We start from the raw sequence: 19,478 nt of genomic DNA on the forward strand, positions 1-19,478 counted from the left end.
CCCCACATTGGGCTCTCTGCTCAGCGGGGAGCCTGCTTCCCCCTCTCTCTGCCTGCCTCTCTGCCTCCTTGTGATCTCTCTCTCTCTGTCAAATAAATAAATAAAATCTTTAAAAAAAAATGTTGTCAGGTAAGAAAGTGTTTTTCAATGAAGAATTAACAAAACCAACCACATGAAGATGGTGATTCAAAAACAGCAATTCAAATGTTCTGCTATAGAGATCAAATCAACTAATCACAAATACTTAACATTTATTTTAAATATGTTTGGTTATCATTAAAACATGAAAAAGTAGTGATATACTGAAGTCCCTTCTTAAAAAAAACTAGTTCTGAAATTTTTATTAAGTTATTCTGTATTAAAGACATCCATTATGCTATGAACAAAAAGCTTCAGCAAACGTGACTGGCAGATATATTAGTTGAAGCCAAAACTAAAGAGATTGTCTAAGACAATTACCCAATATTCTAGAAGCAAAAAACAGTAATAGCATTTAAAGGGGTCTTTAGACAATCCAAACAGTAAATTCTGTTAAAAACAATGCCATGAAGTCATGAATGTTCATAATGCTGGATAAAAATAAGGTCCAAGGTACATGCACTTCCTAGTTCATACTGAAGAACATTATCCAGAAGTGCCATGGTGAACAATCTTTTTCCACGAGAGTCTCAAGAGAGAAAAAGAGAGTTGTATTATCTCTCTGTTTAAATATGAAAAAATATACTTTTAATCATCATGAATTGTAACATCTGGAACTCCACTTAAACCTTATTTTATTATTTTCCAGTCACCAAAGGGGTTTCTGTGTGCTTGCCTAATATGGTTACATAAAGCTGCATCTCTGAATGAACTGACCTGTTAGTACTGAGATGAAGAGTTTTAAGAAACTTGAAGTTAACAGAAAGTGGCATCAGAATTGCACACCCTAGACCAGGGATGAAAAAACAACCACCTTTTAAGAGATTAAGCCCTAAGAAAGCAAGAGGAAGGGAGTTACTGTCTGAGAAGACAGAGAACTAGAAGTACTCTAAGTGGGTTCCAGAAAACTTGGCAGTGCTGTGATACAACATACCATGTGAAAACCCTCTACTCTACTCTCAATTTGCTAAACAGCCAGGAAGAAACTTTTTTTTAAACAGGAGAAGGTAATAGGAAACACTCATTAAGACTTTCTAGATCTCTCTTTGCTCTTTTGCTCCAAGGACCAAATGCCATATTAAGTGACAAGCCTGTAGCTTCTCAAAACTAGTATTAATAGCAGATGAAATTACTCAGTTCAGAGAGGGCTTTCTTAATGTCTGAAGTCATATGAAAGGGAATGGGACTGTTAATGTGCTTGCTGATGGTATTTTTAGCTTCTTGTTGCTGAATTAGTGAAGTTGAGCTGGTCTCATGAAGCCTATGGACTGCTCATCACTGGCCAGAGAAAAGGTTTTTAAAAACCTGAGTTAACAACATGATTTTTTTTTTTTTTGGCAATATAACAACTTAGCTAAAAAAATTTTTATAATGGGAAAATGTATTATAAAGCACAATTACACTGAAAAATAGTCTCCAAAGCATTGTCTTTAATTTCTGAAATAAAATCATTCAAGAAGTTAAAAACTTGATTTACAGTACCCAAGAGATTCATTATGAATTATTTCATTATTTAGATCTGAGTAAGATACCCTATGAAAATCTTTTATCAACACGTAAAGGCAGTCTCTTGAATAGTAGTAGATAGTTCCTAAGTACTAGAATATAACCTGAATGTAGAAATCTGCGGATTTGAACTCATTTGTGAATTACCAAAACAACCTCAAAGACACTGAGGAAACTCTTCACTTTAATTTGTAATCAATATTTAATTCAATGAATACATCTCAGCTTTAAGAAAAAGCAAAAACAGAGTTAGTTCATAAAAAAGAAATAAAATGATTAACCTTTTCCAAAAATTTTTTTTCAACTTAGTTATCAAAATATAAAAATCACCAAGTATATGGCCCAACCAAAATCCTTAACACCAAGGTAATGACCAATAATAATTATATTCCTTTTTTACAATTTATATTACCTCATTTCTGAAATCATCTATGTAACTATCTTCAAAAATCATTTCTCAAAATAGATTCACTATATATTGATGGCATTTCAGTATTTCAACTGTATGTAATATAGTTACATACAGGGTATATGGTTATTTCCCATCTAAATGGCCTTAAGTCTGTGGTAGAATATTTTAGCATTTCTTAATCAGACCTTAAGGGGCTGTATTAATCAGACACCTAAAACAAATATTAACTTTGTTTTCTATTCCTTTATGAAACAGGATTGCAGAGTTGTAAACTAACATCTATAATTTAATAGAATTAAAAATACTAGAGGGGTGCCTGGATGGTTCAGTTGGTTTCGCTCAGGTCATAATCCCAGGGTCCTGGGACAGAGCTCCACATCGGGTTCCCTGCTCAGCAGGGAGCATGCTTCTCCCTCTCCCTCTGCTGCTCCCCTGCTTGTGTTCTCTCACTTTCTCTGTCAAATAAATAAATAAAATCTTAAAAAAAAACAAACAAAAGAATTAAAAGTACTAGATAGAAGGGGACACAGGGATTAAGAAAGGTTTCCCAACAGTGGTATATGCCAGCTAGATCTTAAATACAGTTTGCCACATTTAGGACTTTAGGAGTACATGGGTGGGCATCAAGGTGGCCCCTAATGATTCTCATTTCCTGATATTCACATCCTTGTGTCATCCCCTGCCCACAAAATAAGATCTTACAGAAATTATGATGTGACTTTTGAGGCTAAGTCTTAAAAGACCCCAAGACTCTGTCTTGCCTTCTCTTGATCACTGACTCTGGGAGAAGTTAGCTATCATGTGAAGACACTCAAGAAGCTCTACAGAGAGGTCCACACAGAGAGAAATGGAGTTTCCTGCAGACAATAACACTGAATTACCAGCTATGTGGGTAAACCACCGCAAAAGTGAATCCTCTAGCCCCAGAAAATCCATCAGATGACAGCAGCCCAAGCCAACATCTTGACTGCAACCTCATGCAACTCTAAGTCCAGAGCAAACCAACCAAGCCATTCCCAAATCCCTGACCCACAGGAACGAAGATAAAGGACTATTACTGGTTTAATCAGCTAAGTTTGGGGAGTACTCTATTTCAGAACAAGTAACTAATATAGAGTACAAGACCATCAGACAGATTTTTTTTTGCATAGAGGAATGATATAGCTGAGCAAGCCTGAGTAAGTGCTTCAGGATGGTTAAAGCATAAAGAGACAAGGCTAGGAAAGTACACAGGGACCAGGAGCAAGATTATATATCAGAGACTGTATGTATATATGCCCAGCTAAGGAATTTAGAACTTTGGGCCAAGCAATAAGTAGGGGAAACGATGCAAGTTCTTTAGCAGAGAAGTAATTAGATTCAAATTTGGAAAGAAATACTGAGTAAGAGTAGAGATTAAACTATGACTAGAAGCTCTCCCAATAGGGAGACCAGTTAAATATCCTCTTAACAGTACAAGAGAAGAAATGAAGAAAACAGTTGTGAGGTAAAACTCCTCTGGGACTTGTAAGTATTCATAGCCAAAGAGTTCACAGGCAACTGAGTTCCAATCAGCTGATTGCACTAAAGATGTATGCACAGAGCTAATCCCTTCGCAAAACCACTCAGAGACCTTTCAGGATCATTCCCACCATTAAGTCACTTCCTATTCTACTCACAGTCAAAAGCTTTACTGCCAATGTGGGGTGTTCCAAATGTGTATCCTCATAACTAGTTAATGCTATTCCCTAACCACCAGGAGCTGTCAGATCTCAACATCAGTCCTACCATGAGAAGAATAAAACATCTATCAAGAAGCCAAAAGCAACTGCTGAATCCAAATTGAGTCCAAATAACCGGCTAAATGCCACCATTTCCAACCTCACCTCACCATCTCATTCAGGGTGGGTCTTTCTCCTGAGCTCTGGTTTTCCTCCCTCCTGCAGACCACCTTCCACTAATCTATATGGACACTGAGGTCCCCCCCAAAGTCCCAAGAACCATGACTCCCAATGATGCTCTCTTGAAGCCAGAAAAAATTCTTATTCTTATGACTCTAGATTTTCCCCTTACCACAATGTCTATTCACAACAAATTAAAATTTTGATACAACGATTTTATTTATATGATTTCAAAAACAAGTAAAACTGATCTACTAAACTAGATGGGTGATGCATTCACCACTTTCAAAGAGCAAAAAAAAAAAAAAAAAAAAAAAAAGTATCCACGAAAAGCAGAATAGTGCTTATCTCCGGTAGGGAGAAGGAAAGTTTTTGACTGAAAATGGGATAGGAACTTTTCTAGGGGTGTGGCAAATTTTAATTCTCAATCTGGGTGGTGATTACCTAGGTGTTGGTTCAATGTTATTCATGAGACTATACATATAGTTGTTTTATATACTTTTCTGTATATTCTATTTCTCAGTAAAAATGTTTATAAAAAGGCAAGGCTCCTCAACTCCCCAAAACGTTTAAAGTTACAATAAATATGCAAATAACATGAAGAAAATCTACTAAAGAGGATTATTTAACTACTAATCATGTATGGCTAAAAAGTATTTCTGCCCCAGCCATAGCATTTAAAACAAATATTATTTGCCTCCTAAATCAACAAAAAGTATACCAAACTATCACACCTATACTGGTGAGCATGGTAAAACTGGTTCTCACATTCTGATACGGTCTCTGTAAAGCAATTTAGCCTTTTGATTCAGAAACTCTTTAAATCTCTTAAACTGAAATATGAGAAGAGTCACAAGCTTGAAAATCTTACCCTCAATGGTTTGGGGTTTTTCTAACATCTGGAAGAAAAAATAGAACTTAAAAAAACCAAACAGAACACTGTTTAAGAAAATTATGTAGACCTATTTGAAGAACTATAAGTTATCCTTTAAACTGATCATTATGCCTACTGGAACAATGCTTTTAAAAAATTTTTATTAGAAATACACGATCATATATTTATACACAAAACAATTTTATAGGATTGCCTTCAAAATAATAGGTGAGGGTATGAATGAAACACAGCTGATAATAGCTGAAACTGAGGAATGAGTATATTAGGGGGAGGGGGCATCTGATATTTGGTGTATGTTTGAAATTCTTCAAAATAAAATAAATTATTTTTAATTAGGGGGAAAATTAAGTGATGAGTAGAAATTAAATATTTCCAACTTTTTAAGCTAAGGGAAAAAGGTATGAAAGGATAGAGGAAAACAAATCAAAATCCTATATTTATGCTAAGAAGCCCCCAGTATTTTATTTAAATTTTCTGTTATACTTCTATAGTTTAAAAAGATATATTCAAACTCTGAACTGAGGAAATCTATTTAGTTATTTACTCTTTTGAAGATTATTTAATCAAAAAGTTTCTAAAAACTCCAATTAACCAAAAATTCCTGAATCTATCTTCTGAAACAGACACAGTGAATTATTTTTATTTTCAGCATCTACTTCAGATTCTTCCCTGGCTTTTTAAGCTACATTTTTACAGCTGTTCTATTTTGAAACCTAGTTTTCTTCTGCTGCATATTTATGTATTCAAGGCTAAAACCAGCATTTTGTTACTTCATATTTTAGCTGAAAAAGACAGTTCTTGTCTTTTCTTTCAGTCAGTTAAAAAGAATCAAATATGGACACCCTATGTGTGACTATATCAGCTACTCATGAACTGCTGATTAGTTAATGTGATATAAGGAGTATTATACTTATCTAAAAAGATAGATTACTCTGTAATTATACGAAAACGTGTGTGTGTTCATGTGTGTGTGTTTTAATTACTATAAAGAAAATCTAAATATAGGGAATCAATGTTGAAATGCACTTACCAGGATGATTGGAAATGGGAGGCTGGAATGCAAGCTCATTGTGAACTGGCCCTAAAGAAAAGACAAAAATCCCATTTTTATTTATTAAAAGTTTTCCAATGCTAAAACTTTTAATAAACCTTGCTTAAATATAACTACTGTACCTCAGGAGTTGTTTAAATCAAGCTTATGCAATATCTAAAAATTTAAAAGCTTTGTTTAGATTACTTTATAATAAGCAAATACTCGAGTTACTTTTGTGGATAGTTAAGAGCTAACACTTTAATGCTATGTGCCAAGTGCTATTAGCAATTTACAATAATTGTACATGGAAAACTTAATGTAAATTATAAATGAATTATTCATGTAACATGATAGACTATAATTTACAACATAATATATAATAATAATTCAAATTGTAGGTCCATTCTGAAAATAAGTGTTTAAGGTTTATTAAATTAAGGATATTTACATAATGGAACAGTAGCTAAGATATTTAAGAGATTATTAAGTGTTAAAACATCCTGCTAAACACTTCACAAGTATTACATTTACTCCTTACAACATTCCTTGAAATGGATACTATTGTTACCCTTAAGGCTTAGTTAGTGAGGATTATATAACCTGCCAACGGTCACACAGCCAGTTAAGGGGTCCAAGCTCAGCACCTTAACCACTATGCTGAGCCAGGCAGCCATAAAAAAGTATATTCTCTAAGACATGGAAAAACAGTAACATAATTGAAAATAAGAAGGATACAACAATATTACGCAGTATGATATTTTCCCTCCCAAGTGTATAGAGACCCATTTATATGACTGGAAGAAAAAATACAACAAAATTTTAGAAGTAGGTATCTCTAGGTAGGAGCACTCTGGGTAATTTTTATTTTCTTATTTCCACTTTTCTGTATCTTCCAAGTTTTCTTTGGTAATATTACTCTTATAACGGAGGAAAAGGAATTTAATACATAAGAAAAATGTATGCTCTTGACTTCACTAAGCCAGATGAATAATGTTCCTCTTCTGCCTGAAACTACAAGCTATGATTATCAGTAGAGTCTCCTTCCCAAACAAGACTGCACAGAGTAATGATAGATTCAACATCTAAGTGTCTACAGTATGCTGAATAGTATGATGATGAGTACCTTGAGATCTTGACACTCAAGGAGTTTCAATCCACTTAGGGTGGATATACAGGTATACATGAGATCTAAGAACATATAAAAAGCAAACAAACAAATGAATGGAAATCAATGTGGTGTAAATGAAACATCAGCCACAGAGAAATAAATTTATTTAGTAAACATCACTCCTCTAAAACAAAGGTATGATAACAAAACTATAAAAAGTAAATATTGTTTACCAAAAATGCTGAAAAAGCAGTAGTCATTTAATGAAACTAAATTGTAAGATGAATAAAAGATGCAAAAACGTTTAAAAAAAAAATAGAAAGGAAACCAGTTCTCAAAAAAGAAAAGGCCCTTACAACAAAAACGAGAGCTTACAGTAATGTCCGGGATGGGGCGGCATAGGCGGGTGGTGCTGAAGATGGCCGTTTTGGTGGTGAGGCAAATTAGGTGTGTATGGTGCGCTCCTACTTCCAGTCCAGGTGGTAGTGCTGTCTAAAAATTAAGGCCCACATGGATTAATTTGCTTTTAGAAAGTCTGCCTATTTTTTCTCAACTACTTAAAAGATTTTAAAAAGCATGTACATACTATGATGGTAAGTAGCTGGCTGACCAGTAAATCCATTCTGCTGCTGTCCTGGCTGAGGCCCTGAAGCTATCTGCAACAATCCTTCACTATGGCTGCCCGCCAGTATACTGGCAGGCTGACCTAGAGGAATAAGAAGACATTAATACGGTACATTGATCGATGCAATCCTATGTTTTTATACAGTAGATGAAGGACAAATTATATCTGATAGTCACAACTATAAAGATGGGCAAAAAATGGAAATTGTCCATGGTCTATCAAATAACAAACCCTGAAGTTATCTATGAAGGCAAACCTTAACTTGAAAATGTCCAAAACTGTTCTACCTTAAGTAATGTCTAGCTAATTTCAGAGGACTTTTCCTTTGTAAATATTCTTCAAATGCCAGCAAAATCCCACTATATGTCTAGTCTATCATAATAACTTCAGAAGTACATCAGCTCATCCCTGGCCATGCCATGTAGCTCTGGACCTTTCTGATTAGGACTCCAAAAGTCCAAACTCAAGAAATTGAAATCCAGAAATCTAGTTGAAAACTAGAAATTCATTATTATCAGCACTGGTACTGGTAATGGCAAAATGCAGAGTTTGATAAAAGAAAAGCAGAGCAGGCAAATATTTTAAATGGAATGTGATGGGTAAGGTGAAGTTTAGAAAAGGTCAAGCTCCACTGTTCAATCAACAGAGCACTGCTAGTAAAAAAAAAAAAAAGAAAAGAAAAAAGAAAAGAAAAACAGAAACAAAAAACAAAACCACAACAACAAACTATAAGTCTACTTTGAAATTTTTTCATGTACTTTAAAAAATCAAAAATCACCTCCTTCCAAGAACACTATCATCTTCCTGGATTGACAGGAAATTAGCTACCTGTTCTATATGTAATATACCAAGAGGAGCAAGATTTGTCTGGTTTCTGTTCTATTCAAAAACCATTCTACGGTATTGCTTACTGACCTACTATTTTTTTTAAGATTTTATTTTTTATTTTTTAAAGTAATTTCTGCCCCCAAAGTGGGGCTCAAACCCACGACCCTGAGATGAAGAGTTCCATGCTCCACCGACCAAACCAGCCAGGTATACACACGACCTACATTTTTAAGGCTTTCTTTTTTTTTTTTTTTTTTTTTCTTTTCTTTTTTTTTTAAGTGGAAAAAGTTTGATTTCTTCAAGCAAGCATTAATTAAGCCAATTGTTTATTGCATTTGGAAAGCACTGAAATTTCACAACTGTTATCTATCACTGGAATCACTTTCTCATCCAAATGGGAATATAGATAGAAGAAAGGAAATGACACCATTACTCAAAGTACCAAGGAAAAGGAACACTTTTCTCCTCTCTGCAAATCACATTTCCTTATGGTGAGGATTATAAAATTAAAAGTTAAAGAGATTACTGCGATAATCCCCAAATTATTTACTTTTAAAGATGTTTTTAGGAACCCCTCCCTACAAATATGCCCAATATTTTCCAAGTTATCTTTAAATGTTAATTACATTTACTCTTGCTTTTAACAACTATGCATGCCACAGACTTAGCTAACTTACAAAAAGTGTCACTATGCAGGTGAAATGAGATTATCTTAATTTACAGATATTTAGAAAGAAAACCTGAAAATATTCAAGTGCCAAATGAAAACAGACTATAAAATAGCCCACTGTGGTTATCTCTACTGAATACTTCCATTCCACAATTCCAAGTATATAAGATGAAATTAAATAGTAGAACTAAACTATAGTAGCTCATTTGAAATAGTCTTCCAATTCCTGTTCTAGTCCTATTTTTTTCTAAAAGATTCTATCAATACATGTTTTGAGATCTAGAAGAACATTTTGTGACAGATTCTAAAAATAATCATCTATTCAATTAGAAAAATATTCATCTATTCATCTATTCAATTAGAAAAATAACCAAGAAAAATTATCAGAATTTCACAAATACCACTTTTTCTAGTATTTAATAGGACTTGACTCCAGGGCATAGAACACTTAAAACCATTTTAGCAAGCATCAACAAAGGCATGCAAATTCAATCTCCAGATAATATCAACAGAAGTAAGTAAGTAAGTGGCTGCACTCTCACTAATCTATGCCTGGGCGGCTATAATGTGCTTGCTTTCTCTTACTCTCCATCGCTGACTGCTCTGTCAACTACATTTCCAAATTGGTTAATAAAGAGTAGACAGATAACAGAAGCACTAAGTAATTAAGAGGGTCCAGGTTCTAAAGTAGGTGCTTAACCTCTAAACTCCACTTAGAATATGTTGTCTATGGTGAGACTGTCATCTTACAAAGCAAATCCAAAATATATTGCTTTGAAGAGGTAAAATGAATTAGAGGGAGGATATTTGGTACACCATACTTATAAACTTAATTAGAGAAATCAGTCCTCTATTTATTCCAAAGATCAAATTTCTATTTTGAATCTGATCAGATATTAAAGTAAATAGAATACTGCTCCCTTTGGTAGCTGCTAATAAAATACTAGTCCAGATCTAGCAACAATTACTGCTGATGTGGGCTTAGATACAATCTCCTTAGCAACCAGGTACAAATAACACCATATATAGGCCAAGACCCTGCGCTGTAATTAGTTTAAAACAAAACAAAACAAAAAAAACCTGATTGCCAAACAGCAAACTGTGCAAACTTCGGTACTGTGAAAATAAATAGCAGTATTTATAGAACAGAGTCATTGTTGCCTGATCGGGCCCCAAGAAAAGATAAACCTAATAGCCCTCTGTCTCTACAATGTGGCAAAGACAATGGCATCTCTGTCATGGGAAGAATCTTTTTGAAAAAGATTTCTTGGTTAAAAATAATTAATAATTATACATAGATACCTAGAATTTAGCTTTATTTCAAAACAGACTAAAATACTTAATGTCTATCTTGAAGGATATATATATTATATATTATACATATTATTATAATATACATATTATTGTATATAATATATATATTATAAACATGATCAAGATCCCTTTTTCTAAGTTTGTACAAAGGAAAACTGAAAATGACTATTACAAAGTAATATTCTGCCAGATACAGCACAACAGAAACCCTGATTAAAGCAAAGTGTACAGTTCAATTGACAGAGATTTTTATAAACATCTTGGTCCAAAACTACTTGTTAACTGCTTAAATGCTTCTCTAAAATACATCTGAAAGTGCAAGACAATTCTTATTTCTGCATGTAATAGTAGAGAAATTACAAATTAGACCACTAACTTAAATCAGTATTATAATCAAAGTCATTACTTAAATTCCAAGTGACTGTACATCAACATAAAAAAATTTAAGTAAATTATAAACACCACTTTTTTCAGGACCAACTGAGAAACCAATTTAATACTTTTTTCCTATAAAAGATACCACAGTACTTTTAATTTTTACTTACTTGGAGTTTTCCTCCAAGTAGATATAATGATGACATATAAATATTAAATAGGGTAAGATCAACTTGCTGACTACATTTGATTCTACTACTCACTTGTGGAAGCCACAGGAATGTTGGGAAAGTTGGTGGTGCTGGTAGCATTAGACTCAGATGGAGCTAAAAGAGCTGGGGTGCTGTACGTCTCCGTTGAGGCACGATTACTTGGTGGATGCTGGATGGTTTGAATTGAATGCCCTTCAGTTGATAATGATGGCTGTCCCTCAAAGTCATGAACATATTCATCCTTCACCAACATACTTGGTGGAGCTATACAAAAAAATTAAACACATTTTAAAACCTTATAAGCTTCAGTTACCAGAAAAAAAAAAATCTTGTGATATGACAACACCTAAAATCAACTATAGTGTAAATAACTCTAACTCAAATTTCTTTCATATTTGAAAAGAATACTTTATATCCAAAAATATCTATTTAGAAGTAGGTATCTCAGATATATTCTATCAATCAACCTGACTGACCCCCTGAAATTTGAAACTATAGACTATAGACTATATTTCAACAACTTCCAGCAATGGTCCTCAAGAGGTATTCCTTAGTTTCTGGACTAACCTAGAAGTAATAACCATCTTAAATACATGAGTTAGGTGAAAAGTAAATAGCTGGGGAAAATGTTTATCCACGAGAAGACAAAACTGAGATCAAGTACTTGGCTATATCTTTTTGCTAATTTCACAGTGTAGAAATATGAATGGGATCTGATAGATCCAGTTCCAGGATTTAGACGTGCTGTTAAGCGACATGCTTTGAAAGTGAAAGGTACTGAATGTCCCCTATAGGGTTAGAACCAGAAAGAAAGATTCTAAATGCTAAGTCAAAATGAAATTTCCTTCTAAAAACCCAAATCAAATAATGATCTTTGACAAATACATGTGAAAAAGTTCAATCAAAATCTTTCACCTATGTGGTTATATCTTAATAAGTAAACCTAAACTCTAGCTGATAGAACATAACACTTTTCCTTTAACAAACCAGGGAATGGTTGCCTTTGTTTTAAGAAAGAAAAGAAAACAAACTTCACTGATGTCAACTATTCTCTGCCCAGAACCTCCCTATTTGTTTTAGGCTACTGCTTTGGGGTATGCTTTTTATCTTTAGCAAACAACTCTTCATTGCTTCTAAACTAACACTCTCCCAGAATTTTACAATCCACTGAATTCCAATACTACAGTCTCTTCTTAGAATAGTCAATAAATAGTCCACAATAAGACATTCTCTTTTCTATTAAGAATCAACATATGGCGCCCTTTGTCTTTCCCTATGTCAATTTTTGCAAAAACTTATTACACATTAATACCAATTTGTTACATGGCCCCCTTTTTTTAAAAAGTGGGGCTTTAAAAAGCCCCAAAGTAGGGCTTGAACTCGCAACCCTGAGATTAAGAGTCACATGAACTACTGACTAAGCCAACCAGGTGCCCCAACATGGACTTTTTTTTTTTTTTAATGAGACTATTTCAAAGCACTAAGAATAATCTGCTGTTCAAATTTCTATATACAATCTCTTATGCGCTTCTTCATACATCAAAAGTCATGAAGGGGCACCTGGATGGTACAGTTGGTTGAGCGTCCGACTCTTGGTTTCTCAGGTTGTGATTTTAGGGTTGTGAGATAAGAGCCCTGTGTGCAGCTCCACACTCAGCACAGACTCTGCTTAAGATTCTCTCTCCTTCTCCCCATCCTCCACCCACGCATGCATGCACGTGCACTCTCTCTCTCCCTCAAATAAATAAATTAAAAAAAAAAAAAGTCATGAAGATTTTGCAAAAAGTTTTTCTTTAAAAAATCCTAGAGAAACAAAAAGATAACTAAAAGGATGCTTAACATTTCACTATATATCAGTAAGAAAATTGGACCCAAACACTCATCACTAATCTTAGCCAAATTATAAAAATAAAAGAAAAAATTGTTTGGGACACAAAGTGGATATTACTATATTTATCCAATCTTTTTTTTAAATTATACTCTTCAACAAAGTTCTATAATTTTCTTCATATAGATCCTGACATCCCTAGGTAATTCCTGAACATTTTAGGATTTTTTGTTATTACTGTGACAAGGATCTTTTTACCAAGATATTGGTATTGCTAGCACATAAGGAGAAAGCTATTGATTTGAGGAAATAGTGGGTCAACTTGATACTCATCACTTTTGCTTTTCAGGTGACTCTTCTCAGCTTAATGTGCAATCATAATGACTAAACTCTACTTTTAAAGAGCTATGCCTCATAATATTTTCTTGCCTAATATATTGACTAAACCTTCCCCAAAGGTTAAGTGTGAGAATTCTACCCAACTATAAGTCTCTTCAGTCAAATAACTTAAAACACGTCCCTTAGGTAAAACTGTAGGATCAAGGATAGATGTCTGCAGTATACTTTTGCCAAGGGAAAAAAAGTAGGTTACAAAACACTATTGTACACTATGATTACATGCATGTTTTAAAAAAATCACAAACTGTAATTAAAAAAGCAAGGTCCAGAACAAGGGCACAATATGCTTTTTATGTAAGAAAGGAGGGAAATAACACATGTATTTTTGCATAAAGAAACCCTGGAAGGAAACACCAGAAACTAATAAAAGTGATTACCTGAGGTAGGGGGGAATGGGGGCAGGGGTGGGAGCACTTCTTTTCACTGTATACCTTTTTATAGTATTTTGATTTATGGACCATGTATTGCCTATTCAAAAAAATAAAATTAAAAAACATATAGTATATATTTTTTAAGTCCAGAATAACAGATACCAAACTATTAAGTATTTTTCTTTATGGACTAGCATTCAACAAATTCATTCACTGAATAAATATTTATTGAACACCTATGTTCCAGGTACTGTTCTAGCACCCGGAATACATTAATAAACAAAAGAAAAATCTCTGCCCTCATGGAACTTAGACTTTTCTACAATATTTTTCTACTGTTTAAATATCAAATATTGAGCACATATTAATCCAGCTCCTCCTAGCTGTCTATCTTGATCTTCATCTAATCAAGTGTGTAAAATGCCACCTTTCATGCGGGGGTATAATGAGAATGATGAAACAATACTTGTAACTCATATAGCTCAGTACCAGGCACAAAGTGTATACTTAGCAAGTGTTAGCTGTTATGCTTTAACCATACTTTTAGAGCAATCATACATGTAATTGTAAAATGTTCTATGAAGTGTAAAGGAATGTTACGGGACACAAAAGCTGAAGCCACTGGACCCACCCTAAGTCAGTGCTCTTCATCACCACCAGCAGACAGAGCACTGCACTATCTGATGCTACTACTGCTGTCTTAATTTACCTTATCCTTCCTCCACTAAACTATGAGCTACCTTGAGTGGAGAAAACACACCTTACTTTTACCCTATTGTCCCTAGATCCTAACACACTACCAAGCAATACATGCTCATTAATATTTCTTAAAATGAATATGCAGACTGATGGGGTCAGGGAAATTTCACAAAAGGTATGTGATAGGCTGGAAATGATTACCGTAAAATTCCAACTCAAAAGCGAAGGAATTATCTCATTTTCTTAACTTTTTTTTTTTTTTTTAACCTGGCTTTGTATTATTTCTCTGTCCAAATCTAGAAGGGGCTGCGAAAAACACCTATTGTTTTCTGAGGAAATAAGCCACTGAAGCCGGCCTTTAAAAAAACCACCACTAGGGGGATCTGCAAGGCTAAAGCAACCTTAGAGTCAATAAAAAGAGCCTATCACAATCCAACCAAAGACACCTACTCGTAACAGCAGCATGTTAGGATGGGGGGCGGGGGTGCAATGAGTCTTCAAAATTGGCTCCTCACAACCACTCCCACAAAGGAGATTCTGATACAAATATCACTATAGGCCCCCAATCCTTACTCCCTACTGAGGAATAATTTTCCAAAATCATGGATGGAGAATAGTGAAGATCTGAAAGATATTTACTTTCAAAGAAAATAAATGACATAATATCAATATCTGTGTAGCAAAGAGGCAGGAATTTAACCAGTCTTAGAGCTACCTTTCCCAGACCACAACCACATTACCAACCCACTATTCTCAGAAATCTAACCCCTAGCAAGTACCAAAAGGCACTATAGTCTTTCTCTTATACAGTGACATGGAAGAAAAGTGGACAATAAAACAATTAGACTTTCATGCTCTTCCTAAATTTTGTTTAAGTCCAGATGATATTTCTGACTCACCTCTAAGATTCCGCAATAAGAAGTGCCAACACACTAATTTCCCTCCAGAACAAGTGCACACCTTTCTAAGATAATGGTGGTTCTTTATCAGAGTTGCTCTGCAAATTAATTACTTCTTATAAACCTTTTAGTTCATTAACATGTTCTAAGTAACAAAACTAAAGTTTTAACAGATCTCTGTTCTCAAATATTACACTAAAAAACAAACCCCTCCCGCTACTGAGTTCATTTCCCTAACTCAAAACACACTCCTTTTTTTAAAACAGAATTGGATCATCGATGAAAGTGAAAGTAGCCTTGTTTTATTTACTCAAAATGTAACAAGACTGAAAAAAAAAATTAATGTATGTAGTTTTAAATCATACTTAAAATTATCATTTACAAAAATAAATTTGGGAGAAACAAAGAAAAATTAGGATATTAGTATTTCTAAAGGACATGCTATACATGACTCCAAATTACTGAACATTACAGGTATTTATACCCATTTAAACTGGCTCTCTGAGATTTTCTTCCAAAACAGCCAGTTTTTACCAATTCAAAAAAAACTCTTCCTTTATGTTTTATATTCCCGTATCATATTTTTTAGAACACTTGAGTACATAAATGGTAGTTCAAATCCAAAGAACCACCAGCCTATTGAAATCCAATTTTAAGTACTGACGCATGCTCCCCCAAAATTTACATTTCCAAACAAATAAATATCTTTCTTATAAGTTTTATGTTACCAGCACCCACACAAACTAATTTTAGGTCAATAAAAAACAGAGGGGACAGAATAAAAGAAAACAGAGAAAGTTACAAGAAACAGATTACCTACCATTACTCTGCAGTGTTAATCCTGAGAGATCTTAATTTTTTTAAAGGGGAAAAGAAAATGAAATATTAATCATTACCATGAAAATATTTCCATTGTATTTAAAATTACAAAGTGTAAATTTAATTCAGAGATTCAAAACTTCATGAACCATTTCAATTCAAGAAGAGTAGTATAAATGCTATCTGATAGTATATAAACAATTCAATAATGTCTTCCATCTTACTTTTCAAAAACATGGCTCTAAATGGGCAGATTATGAACTATAATGTATACATAGTAATAAAGAAAAATACAAGTCTATTTTAAAGTTCAAATTTAAATATTTATATGTCATTAAAAATATCTGATTCTTTAACCTTAGTTGAAGTCCTGAGCTATACCCAAATTTATAATTTAATGTAGAAAAATTAAAACACTACTGAGATCTTTTCCTTTTGTGCATCTGAGGATAAAAGCAAAGCCTACTCACCAATTCCAGGTGATACAACTCGTTCGTAGTGATATGGATTCACACAGACACTATCACATTTTAAGTCAAACGCATACTGACAATATTTAACATGTTTGAGTTCATTTTTGTGAAGATCAGGCCACCTCCAGAGACGGGCATAGATCACATGAGGAAATCCCTTCCGACCTGCCACCTAGGAAAGATAGACAACAACTTATTGATCATCAGTTACACATTACACATTAAATAAGGCACTTTATATATGTTCTCAATTTAATTCTTACAACCCTACAAACTCAGTATTATAATCCCCATTTCATAAATGAGAAAATTAATGAACTAAGGTATTTTTTTAAGATCCATTCTCAGGCTTTTAAAATGCAAAAAAAGTATTGAGTCTGTTGAATAACCATTCCTAAAATCTAGAAATAAAATTTTTAAATCTAATGACATAATATTTCTATATATTTCTTTAAAAATATTCAGCACAGGGGGCACCTGGGTGGCTCAGTGGGTTAAGGCCTCTGCTTTCGGCTCAGGTCATGATCCCAAGGTCCTGGGATCGAGCCCCACATCGGCCTCTCTGCTCAGCAGGGAGCCTGCTTCCACCTCTCTCTCTATCTGTCTGCCTCTCTGCCTATTTGTGATCTCTACCTGTCAAATAGATAAATAAAATCTTTAAAAAAATATATATTCAGCACAGGACACACATGATATAATTCTATACAAAAAAATGTAATCCATAAAAACGAAAAGATTAAAAATTTTATAAAATACAAGCTTTTAATTCCGAGTTTTCAAAATGTGCTTGAATTGAGTCTTTTTCATACACAAGTACCAAGCATACAATATCAGACATCCAAATTATAAAAGGGCCAATTATAACTCAGTTTTTAAAATGTACATAAAATTTCAAAAAAAGAAGGAAAAAAGCTACAAAGATGAATACCAAAGTGCTAAAGGTATGGGGTTTCTTCTGCTTTTTATTTTTATTTTCCAAATTTTCTACATTGAATTTTTTTCTTAGAACATTAAAAAATCTTTTATGATATATCTTTGTTATATGAAGAATATATTCTTCATAGATTCCCGTAACACACACCGCTGCAGGATGTACAGTATCTGAAGAGACGGCACAGACATTACATTATCTAATAGCAACTTAAGAGGAAGCAAGAATTTTTTAATCTGCCACTACAAAAGACACAGAAAAACTCTCAGACAAGACTAACCTGAAGCCTCCCATCCAATGTCCTCTGTATGGTAACACATTTGCTAGGATGAGCTCCATTTGTAGTTATAGCTGTTATTAAAGAATCCAATTCATCTTTTTTCTCTTTCAGCTTCTTTACCAAACTTTCAATTGCTCTTTTTGCAAATGTTTCACTCTCTCCGCCTTGTCTATGGCACATCAAACTATGGACAATGCTCAGACAGGCATCGTTACTTGTCGGTGTATTTGTAATAGACATATTGTCCATTTGTTAAAGTTATTTCTTTTAAATCAAATATGTCTCCAATTTCCGGAGAAATTTTGATCTTTTGGAGGCAGTGAAAAACAATGGCTAACGTTGCAAGGAAAATTATTAGGCATGTGGTATTCGGGATAACCTAAAAAAAATGAGACATAGACATTAAAACACATTTCACAAAGTAGATTCAATTACTTGGGAAAAGATGGAAATGCTCCAGTTAAGTCAAAGAGTCAACGCACATAATTTAAATTTGGTGCTTAGAGTTTTAAATAAATTAAAATGGTGCTGTTTTTGACATTCCAAAAAATATTAAATCTAAATCTTCTTATTATATAAGCATGCTCAGTCAGGTCTTGTGGACTGAACCAGTCACCCTAAAGTTAAATCTTAACAAGACTTTTTAAAATGAATGCTAATGAAGACCAGCACTTAACAACTACTTAAACCTAAAAGTCTACCACTAATTCACATGAAAAATTTACCATCACCTGTTACAAAATGCCATTTATAAGTTAAAAAACACCCATCTTTTTAAAGAGACCACTGACAACAATAAAAAGATGAATACAAATTTTTAAATGGACAAAGGACTTAATACCCGTTTCTCCAAAGAATAGCCAATAAGCTATGAAAGACACTCAAACATCATTACTCATTAGGGAAATCAAAACCACAAGGAGATACTACTTTACATTCACTACATTAAATAAATCAAAAGAGTAGACAATAATAAGCATTGGTGAGGAAGTGGAGAAATGGAGCCAACATCCACTGCTCGTGGGACTCCAAAATAGTATTGTCACTTTGAAAAGTAGTCTGAAAATTCCTCAAAATGTTAAACAGAGTTACTATATAACCCAGGAATTCCACTCTTGGCAATTCTACCCAGGATTACCAAAATCCTATGTCCACACAAAAAAGTATATGTAAATGTACATGGCAGTATCATTCATAATAGCCCAAAAGTGCAGTACAAATGTCCATTTACTGATGACTACATAAATGAGTATATCCATACAATGGAGTATTATTCAGTCATAAAAAAGAATGAAGTACTGATACATGGTATAACATGAATGAACCTGGAAAACACGCTAAGTGAATAAAGCCAGTACATTACAATGGGGTGCCTGGGTGGCTCAGTCAGTTCAGCATCTGCCTATGGCTCAGGTCATGATCTCAGGGTCCTGGGATTGAGCCCTGTGTCAGACTCCCTGCTCAGGGGGAAGTCTGCTTCTCCCTCTCCCTCTGCCTCCTCCCCCATGACCATGCTCCATCTTTGTCTCTCTCTCTAATAAATAAATAAAATGTTATGGGGAAAAAAACAAAGCCATCCCATTTATATGAATTATCATTATAAGCAAATGCATACAGAAAAAAGTAGATCAGTGGTTGCCAGAGGCTAGGGGAAAGGGAAACAAGAAATGACTGCTAATGGGTATGGAGGTTCTTTTGGGGATAATAAAATGTTCTAAAATAGATAGTGGTGATGGCTGCACAACTCTGCCACTATAGTGAAAACCACTGAATTATACATTTT

General features: G+C 34.0%; 1 protein-coding gene across 2 annotated transcripts in view; it reads right to left on the bottom strand.

Annotated features, from left to right (window-relative positions):
* SMAD4 (SMAD family member 4) overlaps positions 1-19,478 on the bottom strand; it is a 60,689-nt gene that overhangs the window by 20,461 nt on the left and 20,750 nt on the right. For both annotated transcript variants that reach the window (XM_047698259.1, XM_047698258.1), the window contains exons 2-8: positions 17,696-18,074; positions 16,482-16,656; positions 16,013-16,042; positions 11,048-11,260; positions 7,559-7,678; positions 7,348-7,464; positions 5,862-5,912 (exon numbers count right to left, since the gene is read on the bottom strand). In XM_047698259.1, the coding sequence (XP_047554215.1) occupies positions 5,862-5,912; positions 7,348-7,464; positions 7,559-7,678; positions 11,048-11,260; positions 16,013-16,042; positions 16,482-16,656; positions 17,696-17,944 (955 nt within the window). In that variant the 5' untranslated portion in view covers positions 17,945-18,074. The remainder of the gene's footprint in view (positions 1-5,861; positions 5,913-7,347; positions 7,465-7,558; positions 7,679-11,047; positions 11,261-16,012; positions 16,043-16,481; positions 16,657-17,695; positions 18,075-19,478) is intronic.

This window comes from Lutra lutra, chromosome 12 (assembly GCF_902655055.1).
Source record: "Lutra lutra chromosome 12, mLutLut1.2, whole genome shotgun sequence".
NCBI lineage: Eukaryota > Metazoa > Chordata > Mammalia > Carnivora > Mustelidae > Lutra > Lutra lutra.